At 40.1% G+C, this 14,663-nt stretch overlaps 1 protein-coding gene across 1 annotated transcript; it reads left to right on the top strand.

Moving 5' to 3' along the window:
* The first annotated feature begins 333 nt into the window (after positions 1-333).
* Positions 334-12,992, top strand: fhl2b (four and a half LIM domains 2b). The gene is made up of 6 exons (XM_049479427.1): positions 334-480; positions 6,758-6,930; positions 8,950-9,124; positions 9,691-9,860; positions 9,982-10,168; positions 12,405-12,992. The coding sequence occupies exons 2-6, from the start codon at positions 6,775-6,777 to the stop codon at positions 12,554-12,556; spliced, it is 840 nt and encodes a 279-aa protein (XP_049335384.1). The 5' UTR covers positions 334-480; positions 6,758-6,774; the 3' UTR covers positions 12,557-12,992.
* The last annotated feature ends 1,671 nt before the right edge of the window (positions 12,993-14,663 follow it).

Below are 14,663 nucleotides of genomic sequence, written 5' to 3'. Positions count from 1 at the left end.
ACCATTTTTAAAAATAATAATAATATATTTTTATTCTATTTTAATAATATATTTAACAATATAGCACTTTGTTTTCCTGTACTAGCTTTTTTTAAGATAGGTTGCTGCATCAAGTTCTAAATGAGTTTCCTATTTCTCTTAGATATTTTTCATTAAATGGTAAAATGTCTCAAATTCAACATCTGATTTGTGTTTAATTGTAACTTAATAAATTTGGGTCTATAAGATTTAATCTATATAATCTATGTGAGTAGTTGAGTTGTTACAGGCAGAGGCAGAGAAGCGCTCTGTGTCTGTATTTATAGTTCCTGACAAAGCGACTGTCCCATCCCAGTCACCCCACTGCCCCATTCGGAGGAGAGGGGGGTTAATCCAATAAAGAGGAGCTGCAGCATCGCCCTCTGCCTCTTCTCCAGCAAGAGACACCAGAACACTACTCAGCCCAGCTCAGCCCAGTAACACCAGCAGCACCAGCAGGAGGTAGGATCAGAATCCATAGAATAATGTTCTCTCTTCTTCCCTTTTCTTCGCTCTTTTGAACCAATTTATTCTGCTGCTTTTTAATGCAATACAGCTCCTTAAATCCCTTTATTACCACTTACTACTTACTATTACAGTCAGCTGTTTGCTAGAACAGTGAGCTTTTTGTCCATCAATTAGAAAATATATTCTTAAATCTTTTGACAAATGATCATATTAATACGACTTCAGAATTTCCTTTTTTATTCACTTTTTATTTCTTTTCATGCATGCATCCACCAAGTGTAAAGAAAAAAAAATAGTGAAAATTGTCATTTAATGGAAATGTGCACTTTTTTTATGGAAACTTGCACCCTTATCAAAGTCTTCGTAGACAGGTCAGTTACCTTGTTTAGCCATCTTGGCATCATGGGCTGGTGCTTTAATTCCCTCATGCCAGCCTCATATCTGTTTTAATGAGGAGGGACCAAATACTATAAACTGAAAGTATTTTTGGGTGATGATGGATACTGTTCCTGCTCACATCTCCACAGCAAAGGGTGGGCTTCCCCACCAGCACAAAGACCCTCTTCCATTCTCTTCACACGCAGCAGGCTGATTGGCTCTTTTTGTTGAAGTGTTCAACTCTACCCATAAAGTCCATGATTAGTGTTATGAGAAATCCCATTCATACTGTGGCCAGTGGCTTGTCTCCTCATTAATAACATCTCTGACTTTACTCACAGTTCCGCAGATTACCTGACATTATTCATTTAGTTATTTTGTATTAATAAGCTGTCTATCCACAGTTGTATTAATGTTTGTTTGGGCTGTGTGTAAGCAAAAAGTAGGTTTTTGATATGATACACATAACGGTACAGAGCATATGACTCAATAGGCTGGTAACCACCAGACTTTCCTAGATCTAATACCCATTGCTGATGCCAGCCTGAGTGCTAGACAAAAAAAAAAGAGATGGAGGTGTGACCAGCATTCCCTGACCAGATTGTATACCAATATCTAACACACTAAAAGCTCTATTTATATTATGTCAAAAACCAACTAATATTGCATCCCATGACTTTTGAACTTACCTGTGGGATATGTGTGTGTGGGGTCTCTTACATTGAACACTGTTGTGAATGTATGTATGTAAATATTTTGTCTGTTCTTTTCAATTCTGTTCTAGCCAGAATTCATTGTGGGTGGTATTGCTATCTATAACATAATCAGAAAATGTTTTTACAATATGGTATTGATAAAAAAAAAACACAATATGTGTTTTTAATTAGTTTATATATAATGATTGGTGATAATCATTGGTGCCATTCAGTGGTTCATTTAATGGATAAAAAGTATTTTTTAAAAACTCAGATTTTAACCCAGATGTTGAAACATATAGCTGTAATGTGCTTGACAATCTGAGTGTTTGCACCATAGACTGTGTATAGCTGGACAGAGCATCGTCTCTCAAAAGTGAAGCCTCCACAGGTCGGGCGCCCCCTGCTGTTCGGCTGCAGAAAGCTGTGTAACCCCACTCATCCCCATAGGTTTCAATGGCAAAACAGACAACTTTCAATCACGTTTTTTTCTAATATACTGTAATTCTACCTCCTTTATTTAAATGCAACAGCTAGTGTAACCTCTGCTTATATTGTCAATTTTTATATCCCCACAGAAGTCGTTTTTTAAAGCGTTATTCAGCTCTATATAAAAAGGTGTGGTTATTGTAAAAAGGGCTGGGTTACACCTAGCCGGGGTGGGACCAATGACTGTATGGGCGGGACCAATAACAGACCATCAGCAGAACCTGCATCATGTTCTTTTTTCCCCTTACGTCAAGCAGTAGACTAGTACTAGTAGTTAGTCAAAGGTTTAGCTAGATAACTGTACTACCGTTATTATTTTTTATTAGCTAAACTGAATTTAGATTGTTGTATTAATAATGTCGTGTTCTGCTGTTAATTGCTCTAAAATACATTCTGGACAAAATTCTTTGCAGTTTTTTCGGTAAGTTTGCTGGCTGTTTTTCCCTCCACTCCTGTGTCTGTGTGCATTTTATTTTATTAATTATCAAGATCTTAGGCGAACAATTTAATCTCGGTTGGATTATATAGCTAGCTTAATTTGTTAGCTAACATTAGTGTAGTTATCTAACTAACTATATTCGCTAGACAGCATGAAGGCTCTGCCCGAGATCCGCTGATTGAGGCAGCACTGGCTTAGACTCTGCATAATCCGTGCAGAATTTAGCCAAATGTGCTCAGTTCGTCTCAGCGGCAAAATTAACTGAGCTTCAGTACCGGATTCGTCTCGTTGTTTAAAGCAATAACTAGTCCTGGCATTCACTGCCGTTTGGTGATGTTTTTTTTCGCTGTATTTTATTCACTTCCACTTGCTACATACAGAACTATCATGTGGCTGGGTACACGGTTAATATCCATAACGTGCACGAACTGCACTGTTACTATGAAAATATTAATCTTATCGTGCTGCAGATAAGTTCTCCGCTCGGCTCGGCAGACTGTGTGAGCTCTGTGGAGGCAGCCCTCAGGGGCGGGTTTATTTAAATGAGTAGGCTGTCTCTCCACAGTCTTTCTCCCTCCTCTGGTCTCTACTGCGCAGACTCTGGTTTCTGAATCGCCAAAATGGCAGAAGATTTTGGCTTCATTTTCATTGAATGAATGGGAACGGCGACACAGCGTCCATCTTTATATACAGTCTATGGTTTACACATGCAGTTCAGGCTTATTGCTATATTATACTCAGCGACCGGGGTGTTGGCTCATGCAGCTCAGGCTTATTGCTATATTATACTCAGCAACCGGGGTGTTGACTCATGCAGCTCAGGCTTATTGCTATATTTTACTCAGAAACCGGGGTGTTGACTCATGCAGCTCAGGCTTATTGCTATAATATACTCAGCAACCGGGGTGTTGGCTCATGCAGCTCAGGCTCATTGTTATATTATACTCAGCAACAATATTATACTCAGGGCAATAGCTGTGTTAGTATTTGAACCAGAATTGCGCCTAGTTTCAAACATTAGCCAGATTGATGCAGCTTAGGCTCTGCATGTGGTATTTGACCCAGAAATAGTGTTTCATCTAAGAGCTTTCAGGCAAGAAGCTCAACTATTTCAGTCATGTGTCTTAGTAAAAAAAACCTTTTTAGTGAATAAACTCAACACAATTAAATCAGAAACTCCAGGAATTCCACATTTACTTGGACAAATGTTTACAGTGTACCGGGTTACAGTGGGCCTAGCATGTGAGTGCATAATAGATCTTGTCTTCAGATCCTAAATTTAGTCTTTTTCCAATCTAGACCTTAAAACTAATCAGCTATGAGAGCCAGTTAAAGGACATGCCTGTGGGCACTATGACAGCTGGGCCAGCTGTATTATGTTAATGTCATTGCCGAAAACACAGAGCTCAGAGGAATATAAGTGATAGAACAGATCATATTTTTAGCTACAATAAGTGTAAATATCTGAAATACTCTCAGAAATAAACGTTACTTGAGTGGGTCCATTAAAGAACCATGTCACATCTAAATGCAGGTCTGTGTACTTAAAAAAAAGGCCAGGGATCAATGTTGGATCAATATTAGTGTAAGATAGATATTTTGAATTTGTTTATATTTGATAGAAAAACACTTTGTTTCACAGTATTCAACATTAATGATTAATGAGTTGTTGATGAGACAAATTTAAGACCTTTAAGAATAAAAAAATGGCAAAAGTACACAAAAACAGTCAGATGACTATAAAGGCCCAGTAATTACACATTTTACTATATGGTGTATGTATACAAAATCATAACTCAAATAAACTGGTGTGTTTCTCATTGTCAATTTTGTCCAAAAAAGGAATAGGAATACAAGCCCACTAAACCAAAACTCACACTTACTAAATCACTACAGCAAGTAGTCAAATTCTAAGTATTAAAAGAGGACAGTCAGTGAACTGATCATTTATTACTTACCTTAAACTGTTCCAAGCCTCATAAACTGCAACCCAATAGTCTGGACCGAACAAACATCTTCCAGTAATGGACGTGTAAGTTCAGTTCTCAAACATCAAAACACATGCCTCCTATTTTACATCATCAATAAGGAGTTTAGTGATGTAAGGAGCCGATTTGAACCTGGCAGGGTTTGGCCCGGTTGCGTAAAACACCTTAAGTATAAACCTTAGAGGAAGATTTTCCAATACCCAAAGGAATTATTTAAGTGTGTTGCATAAAATTCCTCAGATGATTCACTTAACTAAGAAGAAATGATAAGTGGTTTACTGCAGTGCCCTGATTGCAAAGAACATTCAATAAACCATAATGTTTCGGTTGCATCCCACAAATAAAAATTCCCTGTCTACACTGAGACCACAATGCATCCTACAAGAATATAAAATAAATAACATATACATATTAAATTCAAGTAAAGGTCAATGCAAACCATATGAAACCATAAGGTTGAATCAATGTCGAATCAACATAAAATCGATAAATAAATCAATTCTGACGTGGGAGAATAAAATTCAATGCATTTGTGATGGAAAATTAACGTTGATTCAACATCCTTTTGCTATCTGGGTAAAGTTCCACTGTAACCAGGTCAACAATGCCTCATCCAGTAAAACAAACATTTACTGAAGACTGCTGTTAAAGAGCCTGTGTTTTTAACTAGGGAAGTTTTTTTCCCAAAACTCCACCCCACCTCCTTTCACTCACTCAATCTCTCACTCACTCACTCAGACGTGAATGTGCATGTGTGTAAAGAAAATGATGAAAGGTCCTACTTTACATTCAGTTTGTTCCCATTTCTGAACTCCTGGATTTGTTCTTCTCCTTGAGAAATGATTAAATATAGGCTATACCGCTCATTAATCTCAGCATATTCTCTGTTTTTTGGGTGAGGTTTATTTGAGTGTCACAAATAACTCCGGGGGATTAGAGCGTTAAGGGACTCTATGCAACACTTAAGGGATTATGTAAGAAAAATTCTGTAGTTAAGGAAACATTTAAGGGGTTATGACGATTTTCCATAAAGCTTTACATAACACTTACATAGACACACTTATCTTTAAGGGGTTATTAAGGTCAGTTTTAAGGGAATTTATTCATTTAATGTCATGTTCTGGTCCTGTTCTGTGTCTTTTCTAGTCTGTCTCTGTCGTTTCGGCCCTCTTGTCTGTTTATGTACCCCTGTGTTTCTGCACGTGGCTCTGTGTTTTCCCCATGTCACTGTGTTCTGGCCTGTGTTTCCCCAACGTGACTGTAATCTTTAGCTCCGCCCCTTCATTACCTATTCCCCAGGTGTCTCCCATTTCTGCGTTTTCTTTGTCTGTCTTTGTTGTTTCTATATCGATATCTTGTTTATTCTCTGTCTGGTTTTCTCTCCCATTACTCTCCTGTTTATTTCCCTAGTTTATTTCTTGATTTGTTTCTTGTTTTTAGTTCAGTTTTAAAGTTCCTGGTTTCCTCAGTTGTTTTGTTAGCCTCCCTGTTTGTTTATGTTTTCTGGTAATTGTTTTATTTGGTTGTTTTTTTGGTTTAATAAATATTTACCCCTTATTACCTGCATTTGCGTCCGCCTCCCCGTCCTCTCCCTGCTCCTGCATTATCCTGACATTTGAGGTGTTTTATGTAACCATAAGTGAAGGAATGAGCAATCTCAGAATCAGAAAACATAGTTTTGAACATTTCTCCTACTCCTTCATTAGCGCTATCAGACCGGTGTTTTAAAACACTGTTCCTACACCAGGGCAGCTCTGCTTTAGGGTTAGGGTTGCTTCTGTCTCTGGATGTTGGTATCTTAAATGAAGTTGTGATAAATCTTTTACTCCTGTTTAGCCTCACTTGAAAATTTTCTTGCAAAGTTTTCAATGCACTTTGTACAGTTTCCCTTAAACTAGACTTAAAAAAAACACAGTGCAAATCGGTTTTTCTTTGAATTCACAATACTGTACCACATAACTGTTGCCACTAGGGCTAAAAGCAAGCAGTCAGCTAATAAATTCACCTGAATTGAGTGCCCCTTGATAGTCATAAAAAATGCTGATGGATCTGCTTAGTTTCGTCTGTCGTTTGATAAGCTAGGTAGCAATCAAAATCTGGAAATGTGATCCATGAAAAATTAAAAAACAAAATTTTATTTAGCTCCTGTAATATTTTTAAGACCATTGGGAGATGAATTTAAGACGTTTTTGAGAAATTAAAGACTTATTTTAAGATAAATAATTGTAAGACTTTTAAAGGAGCCGCAGACACACTGTAACCACACCTGCTCTGTGTTTCAGCTGCAGTCTGATACAGAATGGCAGAGCGCTATGACTGCCATTACTGCAAGGAGTCACTGTTTGGGAAGAAATACGTTCTGAGGGAGGAGAACCCATACTGTGTCAAGTGCTACGAAAGCCTCTACTCCAACACCTGCGAGGAATGCAAGAAGCCCATTTGCTGCAACAGCAGGGTACGTAAAAAAAAAACACACACAATTTTTACATTATTAAAGTTGTTTTCAATTTCACCTCCAGTTTTTAGTATTTTGGTCTCTTCTATTAAAAGAAATAGAAGGCTAGTCTATTATAACCACCCGCTGATGAACTGACTTTGCTTCTATGCACCTTCCACTCCAACACCAGGAGGCTAAATAACACTCCACATGCAGAAACACCACAGCCAAAATTACACTCACACCAATCAACATACAACAACACACATCAAAATAAAATCCTCCTAAATAACCCCATCCAAAGACAATGGATGCTGGGAACGCCTTCGTAAATTCCCAATTCCTAAACTGCCCTCTCTATAGACAAAAGGTAAAATCAGTGTTGCACTATAAATAGCATGTAGCCAGCTAGCATTAGATGTTCCATGGATTTGTGCTTCCCTCTTCTCTCCTGTCATTAGTGTCATATTACAGGGTCATTAGCCCAGGTGAGGAGGCTGTGACTGGCCCACTGGATCTCTTTAGCAACCGCTTAACCGAGACTGCTCTAAAAACGTCCTAAAAGATTCAGAAAACGTGTAACTTTCAGACCAACCAAATATTGTTAGCTTGGACACACCACAGTTCTTTAAAATCTCCAATCAAAGGTGAGCCACACATGTGGAGAAAACAAAATCATTAGAGCAGTAATACTAACCAGATGGTTACTACAGTCTCACATTGTTCCCTTCTCCAATGAGCTTTTGGGTCCTGTGATAATAGCTGCTGATCGCTGTTACATAATAGAGGTGAGAGAAAATCTTTTGTTTGTTTTAAAAACACAGTATTGATTTTTAATGATTAGTTTAGATGTTAATGAAGATTGGTGTCAGACAGTGGTTGATCGAGTGCTTTGTTTAAACCCCACCCACTAGACAGCAGTTAGATCCCACTGTTCTAATTGGGTAAAAAGTTAACTTTTCTTTCATTCAGATTTTATTAACATGATAGTGTGATTTCATACTATAATGTTCTATCAATATACAGTCTTAATATATAATTGGGGGTGGGGGAGGGGCTATGGTCAAACCTGGAAGGATAATGGATGCATCCTAATTGTGTACTAATAACCAGAGGTGTGTCATCCAGTCACCAATTGGATAATTTGCGACTTGTTTTTGACTTTCTATTAACTGAGTAGGACTTCCGCTTTGAGACTTGAAAAGCCTACAGCCCTATTTTGCAACATAATTTAGCTGTTACGAGGTTTAATAGAGTATTAAAAATATTTTATTGCACAACTGGAGTGTTTTGTTTTGATTGCACAATGCTTTATCATCAGTGATGGGAGTAACGGTGTTAAAGTAAACGGCGTTACTAACGCTGTTACTAATTACTCTGACTGTAACTATAACGCCGTTACCATTTCTGACACCCCGTTACTGCACGTTACTTTAGCCGCTCAATTAACTTTTTAATTGATGCATATAGGCAAAGGCGCAAGTGTGTGTGTATGCGTTGTGTGTGTGAGTCACAAGGGAGGGGAGGATGAGATAACTGCGCGCACTCTATTCATCTGGCTTATGAAACACGCTCTGAGAAGGTGGGGGCTGGGGGGGGGGTTACGGGGCGAGTAACAAAAGTATCGCAATAGTTACTTTTACTGGTAGCTAGTTACTTTTATAGTGGAGTAACTCAGTTGGTAACTCAGTTACTTATTGGAGAAGTAACTAGTAACTATAACTAATTACTTTTTCAAAGTAACGTGCCCAACACTGTTTATTACTGTAAAGGTGATAGGACACTGAACGTATCGCACAGCAGCGCAGCACCATGCCTTACGTTGCGGTAACCATTATGAAGTGAGAATTATCATAAAGAAAGAATACAGAACACCAAACTATTTTAATCTGCTTTTTACATAAATCTGCATGTACTAAGTGCACCTCACTCCAGGCTGGTTGAAATGGTTGCATCGTTTAAAAAATGCTTTTGTCTTTTCACTTTTAAGTTAAAGTGTTTTTTTTTTTTTTTTTTTTTTTAATTTTGTCCACACAGGATCTGTCCTACAAGGACCGGCACTGGCACGACGACTGCTTCCACTGCTTTAAGTGCAACCAGTCTCTAGTGGACAAGCCCTTCTCCACCAAGAACGAGGAGCTGCTCTGCACTGAGTGCTACTCCAACGAGTATTCATCCAAATGCTACGAATGCAAGAAGACCATCATGCCTGGTGAGCAGTCTGGAGTGACTTTCTTACATGATCTAAATTTAACCGACATCATGAACGACATGTCAACAAGTCTGAACTGTATATCAACCATGTTTCCATCGAATGCTGATTTTTACTAATAATTGTCCTGTCTACAGATTGCCATAAAAGCCTGATTGCATACATGAGAGAAAATGAAAAGCCAAAATTAAAAGTGATTAAGCTGGAGAATATGGTTTCTGAGTAGACTGAAGCTTTATAAATATGATAGTCAATAGTCAAAACTATTCATTTTCTGTAAGATATGAGTCATCAAATGGCACAGTATTCTAACAGTTACTCAGATGAATGCAAGAATCATCATGCCTGGTAAGCATGTGCAATGTTTTGTAACTTACTTCTTTACATGACCTAACAGACATTTATATAACAGACGTTTATATAAAATCTTGGGGAAAAAAGGCTGTAGGAAATGTAATTAGAGTGAGGACAGTGGAAGTCTTCCAATGGAAAATAGCATGGCTAATAACCGTATTGTGTTCCTCTGAGTGCTATTCATAAACTGACCGAATGGCCTTTTCTCTCAGGCTCTCGGAAGATGGAGCATAAGGGCAACAGCTGGCATGAGACCTGCTTCACCTGTCAGCGCTGCCAGCAGCCCATTGGCACCAAGAGCTTCATCCCTAAAGACAACGCCAACTACTGCGTGCCCTGCTTCGAGAAGCAGTTTGCTTTGCAGTGTGTGCAGTGCAAGAAGGTACATACACATAATGTTTATCCCTTCATCCCTGTCTGTGAAACTGCCCCATAAAGAGGTTAAAGGGTTAAAGGAAAATCATGTATGTTTAATATTATTAAACCATTAAAATTTTCCACAGCCCATTACCACCGGAGGCGTGACCTACCGTGACCAACCGTGGCATAAGGACTGCTTCCTGTGCACCGGCTGTAAGGAGCAGCTGTCAGGCCAGCGCTTTACATCCAGGGACGACTTCCCCTACTGCCTAAACTGCTTCTGCAACCTCTACGCCAAGAAGTGTTCCTCCTGCACCAGCCCCATCAGCGGTATGATCACTTAACCTTCAGCATTAGTGTTACATGATTGTACATAGTGTACATTGATTTTATTTGGGATAGAGGAGTAGAGTGTTCTGATTTTATTTTATTTATCTGATTCTTGTTGGGATAAAGGGGTAGGGCGTTCTGATTCTTGTTGGGATAGAGGGGTAGGATGTTCTGATTTTTGTTGGGATAAAGGGGTAGGGTGTTCTGATTCTTGTTGGGATAGAGGGGTAGGATGTTCTGATTTTTGTTGGGATAGAGGGGTAGGGTGTCCTGATTCTTGTTGGGATAGAGGGGTAGGATGTTCTAATTATTATTGGGATAGAGGTGTAGGATGTTCTGATTTTATAGAGGGGTAGGGTGTCCTGATTCTTGTTGGGATAGAGGGGTAGGATGTTCTGATTTTATAGAGGGGTAGGGTGTGTTGATTCTTGTTGGGATAGAGGGGTAGGATGTTCTGATTTTATAGAGGGGTAGGGTGTGTTGATTCTTGTTGGGATAGAGGGGTAGGATGTTCTGATTTTTGTTGGGATAATGGGGTAGGGTGTTCTGATTCTTGTTGGGATAAAGGGGTAGGGTGTTCTAATTATTATTGGGATAGAGGGGTAGGATGTTCTGATTTTTGTTGGGATAAAGGGGTAGGGTGTTCTGATTCTTGTTGGGATAGAGGGGTAGGATGTTCTGATTTTTGTTGGGATAAAGGGGTAGGGTGTTCTGATTCTTGTTGGGATAGAGGGGTAGGGTGTCCTGATTCTTGTTGGGATAGAGGGGTAGGGTGTCCTGATTCTTGTTGGGATAGAGGGGTAGGGTGTCCTGATTCTTGTTGGGATAGAGGGATTGTAAGAAAGCGGCATGTGCCGCCAACCACCAGCAGAGGGCCTGGACACTGCGGTGGAAGAGCTGGTGGATCTGGGGCAAAAAACTCCAAGTCCCAGAATCCCCAGCGGTAATTAGTTCAGATCAGGCTCAGCTGTGAACACAGCTTAAAAACCCCAGCCAAACCTCAGTTCACCGTCACACCTTTGTAGAGGGGTGACCGGTAACAGTGGGTATTGAAGAAAAGAGATTAGAAAGAAAAGAACTCTTAAAAGAAGCCACAAAGAAAAGAAGAGATCCAAAAAGAAACAAAGGCTCACAAAAAAAAGAGATCGTAAAAGAAGCCACAAAAAAAAAATCTTAAAAGAAATAAAGGCTCACAAAAAAAAAAAAAAAAAAAAAAGAGATCTCAAAAGAAACAAAGGCTCACAAAAAAGAGAGATCTTAAAAGAAGCCACAAAAAGAGAGAGAAAAGATCTCCAGTTTATTTTTGGACTTTTGGTTTTCAAGAAGTCTTTCCTAAGTTTCTTAAAGTTTGATTTCATTTCCTTTGTTTGAGCCATGCCATGTGGCAGCAGATCCTTTGTTTGATTTTCCCGCCCTTTTTCTTCACTGCCACATTTAAGGCCCTCATCCAAAGCCACTGCACACACTCTAAGTAGTGCAGTGGTAGCACACCCGTTTGGAGTTCCAAAGGTTGGGAGTTCAAATCCCGGTTCAAGCACTTCATCACAGATACACCAAACCAGCTGCACACACTATATATATCAAATATAATATTACCAATAAATAATAAATAAGCAAAAAAAAAAATTAAATTAACAAATAAAATAACTCTGCATTTGAGTCCACCTCCCCCCACTAAACCGTAACAGGGATAGGGTGTTCTAATTATTATTGGGATAGAGGGGTAGGATGTTCTGATTTTATAGAGGGGTAGGGTGTCCTGATTCTTGTTGGGATAGAGGGGTAGGGTGTCCTGATTCTTGTTGGGATAGAGGGGTAGGGCGTTCTGATTCTTGTTGGGATAGAGGGGTAGGGTGTTCTAATTATTATTGGGATAGAGGGGTAGGATGTTCTGATTTTATAGAGGGGTAGGGTGTCCTGATTCTTGTTGGGATAGAGGGGTAGGGTGTTCTAATTATTATTGGGATAGAGGGGTAGGATGTTCTGATTTTATAGAGGGGTAGGGTGTCCTGATTCTTGTTGGGATAGAGGGGTAGGGTGTTCTAATTATTATTGGGATAGAGGGGTAGGATGTTCTGATTTTATAGAGGGGTAGGGTGTCCTGATTCTTGTTGGGATAGAGGGGTAGGGTGTCCTGATTCTTGTTGGGATGGAGGAGCAGGGTTAGGAGGTTTTGCCCCAGTATTTGTCAAACTGTTGATTTATGTTATTAATGAATTTTGTTTGAATACTGCAGGCCTCGGGGGCAGCAAGTACATTTCCTTTGAGGAGCGGCAGTGGCACAACGACTGCTTCAACTGCAAGAAATGCTCCATGTCTCTGGTGGGGCGTGGCTTCCTGACTGAGAGAGATGACATCCTGTGTCCTGACTGCGGCAAAAATATCTAAGCTAACAGAATCAGCATGGAGATAAAACATCATAATGAAGTCTGCTTTAAATCTAATCATAACCTAGCTGTCTTTTATTTATTTAGATTTTAGATTCATCCACTTAATCTCTTTACCGTATTTATGTATCCATCTTCTTCTAATAAATAACTTAGCATCATTTTATTAGATTAGATATAATTTCTTAAGAATATGTTTTGTGTGAATTGAGTTGAATGTGTGCCAAACAGGAGTAATATATGCTCATTAAAAGATTTGATCTACCAGTGCTGAAATTACATAAAGAATTAGCTTATTTTTGCAAATTTCTAATATTTTATGTGGACACTAACCAATTTTTGTATTATCAGCTTTTGTGTTATCTGATTAAAAGGTATGTACGAAGTGTCTTTTTGCTTCAGCTATTAATAAAAATAATAAGATTATTCAAGAAATACACTGAGCTGCTGTGTATTCCTCAAACTTAGGTCTCTAGCACCAAGGCTTGTATTACCCAAGAATCTAAATTTATATCAGCTGATCTTCTGGGGTTTAGAGCATTAGAGGCTGTTGTTTTTCTAGACAGAGATTAAGCTTAGACCTGGAACTAAAATCCAGAGGTGGAAAAAGTACCAAAAAATTGTAATTGAGTAAAAATTCTACTCAAGTAAAAGTAAAAATACCCATCTAAAAATCTACTTGAGTAAAAGTACAAAAGTACTCAATTTAAAATGTACTTTGAGTAAAAGTTACATAGTTACTTTTAATTCGTATAGGTGACTATAAACCGTATTTAGATAGTTTACAGTTCATTATTATTTTTTAATTTACCATTGCTATGCTTTAACTGCTATTTACATGTTTTTTTTACATTCAAGCTCATTGCTTAATGTTCCCAATAAAAACTTAAGGAATTATTATTAAAAACATGAAATCATACAAAAAAGTATGTTTGTCGGCGCATGAGCAGTGCCATAAAGAAGCACATATCGATGGGTAGCATAACTCAACAGAACACCGGTTCCCCCGAGCCGCGCGCACAGACCCCAGACTACACAGCTGATTTACACAGCGTCTCTCCCGCTAACCGTAATAAACACTGCTGGGAAAAGTTCAGCTGCGCTGCCACGGAGAACAAAACAGCGCAAACTATGTGTGATAAAATCAGCGGAACATAAACACAGCGAACATCATGAGGCATTTTATGAGGATTTCTCTCACCACCAAGACTTTCAGAAAGGTAAACTCTATTTGTGGATGCAGGTTAATCTCATCAAGTAGCGCAGCTCAGCTAACTTGTTAGCTAACCTAGGCACTTTGATATTGTGGCGGCTCTGGGTTGTGTGTGTGGCTGCCTGTAGGCATGGTTCTGTTCTCCGAACAGAGGATGACAGGGGTGGGGCATCTCCCTTGGGAGGGGTTATGCAGAGAGGGTGGGCACCACTCTGGATCTGCCATCTGGGAGACACACAGCTGGGTTGGTGGCCTTTGGGCTGTTTGAGCTCTGTGGGTATGGTTTTAGCTCTCCTAGTCTTGTTAAAGGCTGTAAGTGAGTGGCAAGCCTGTTCAATAAAGAAGCTGATGAGCATTCAGCATGAGTCTCACGGGTCTTCCTTCCTCTTCCACATTTTGTGTCAGAAGTGACCCTGCTGGAAGATATTGAGCTGCTGGCAGGGGAAATCGAACGGCTGAGGAGGAAGACAGCGGACCAACGGACTAGAGGCAAGGCTCTCCAGCGGAGTGGACTCGGACCTGACGGCGCCAGCGGGCTGTTCAGAGGTCGTGGCCGGGGAGAGGACGACGCGAGCACGGCGGTGCTGGCTCCCAGAGCGGATGGCGCGAGGACGGCGGCGCTGACTCCCAGAGCGGATGGCGCGAGGACGGCGGCGCTGGCTCACGGAGCGGATGTCGCAAGGACAGCGGCGCCGACTCGCGGAACGGACGGCGCGATGATGGCGGCGCAAGCCTCCAGGATGGCGGGCTTGGCGGCTCAACCCCGCCTTACCCCCTACGACGGCAGCGCTGACTGGACAGCCTTCGAAGCTCAGCTTGAGATCGTGGCGGGCGGTGCGGGCTGGACGGATGCCGAGACGGCAGCCAACCTCTGCCTGGCGCTGCGGGGCGACAC

This window comes from Astyanax mexicanus, chromosome 5 (assembly GCF_023375975.1).
Source record: "Astyanax mexicanus isolate ESR-SI-001 chromosome 5, AstMex3_surface, whole genome shotgun sequence".
Classification (NCBI taxonomy): Eukaryota; Metazoa; Chordata; class Actinopteri; order Characiformes; family Acestrorhamphidae; genus Astyanax; species Astyanax mexicanus.
The sequence above is the reverse complement of the archived record's forward strand: the minus strand, read 5'-3'. Positions and strand labels throughout refer to the sequence as shown.

What these genes read in the sequence shown, in the direction of transcription:
- fhl2b (XM_049479427.1), top strand. Translation starts at nt 6,775, where the DNA reads ATGGCAGAGCGCTATGACTGCCATTACTGCAAGGAGTCACTGTTTGGG. An exon ending in CCATTTGCTGCAACAGCAGG is followed by an intron (nt 6,931 to 8,949) that starts GTACGTAAAAAA and finishes TTGTCCACACAG; the next exon opens with GATCTGTCCTACAAGGACCG. An exon ending in CAAGAAGACCATCATGCCTG is followed by an intron (nt 9,125 to 9,690) that starts GTGAGCAGTCTG and finishes CTTTTCTCTCAG; the next exon opens with GCTCTCGGAAGATGGAGCAT.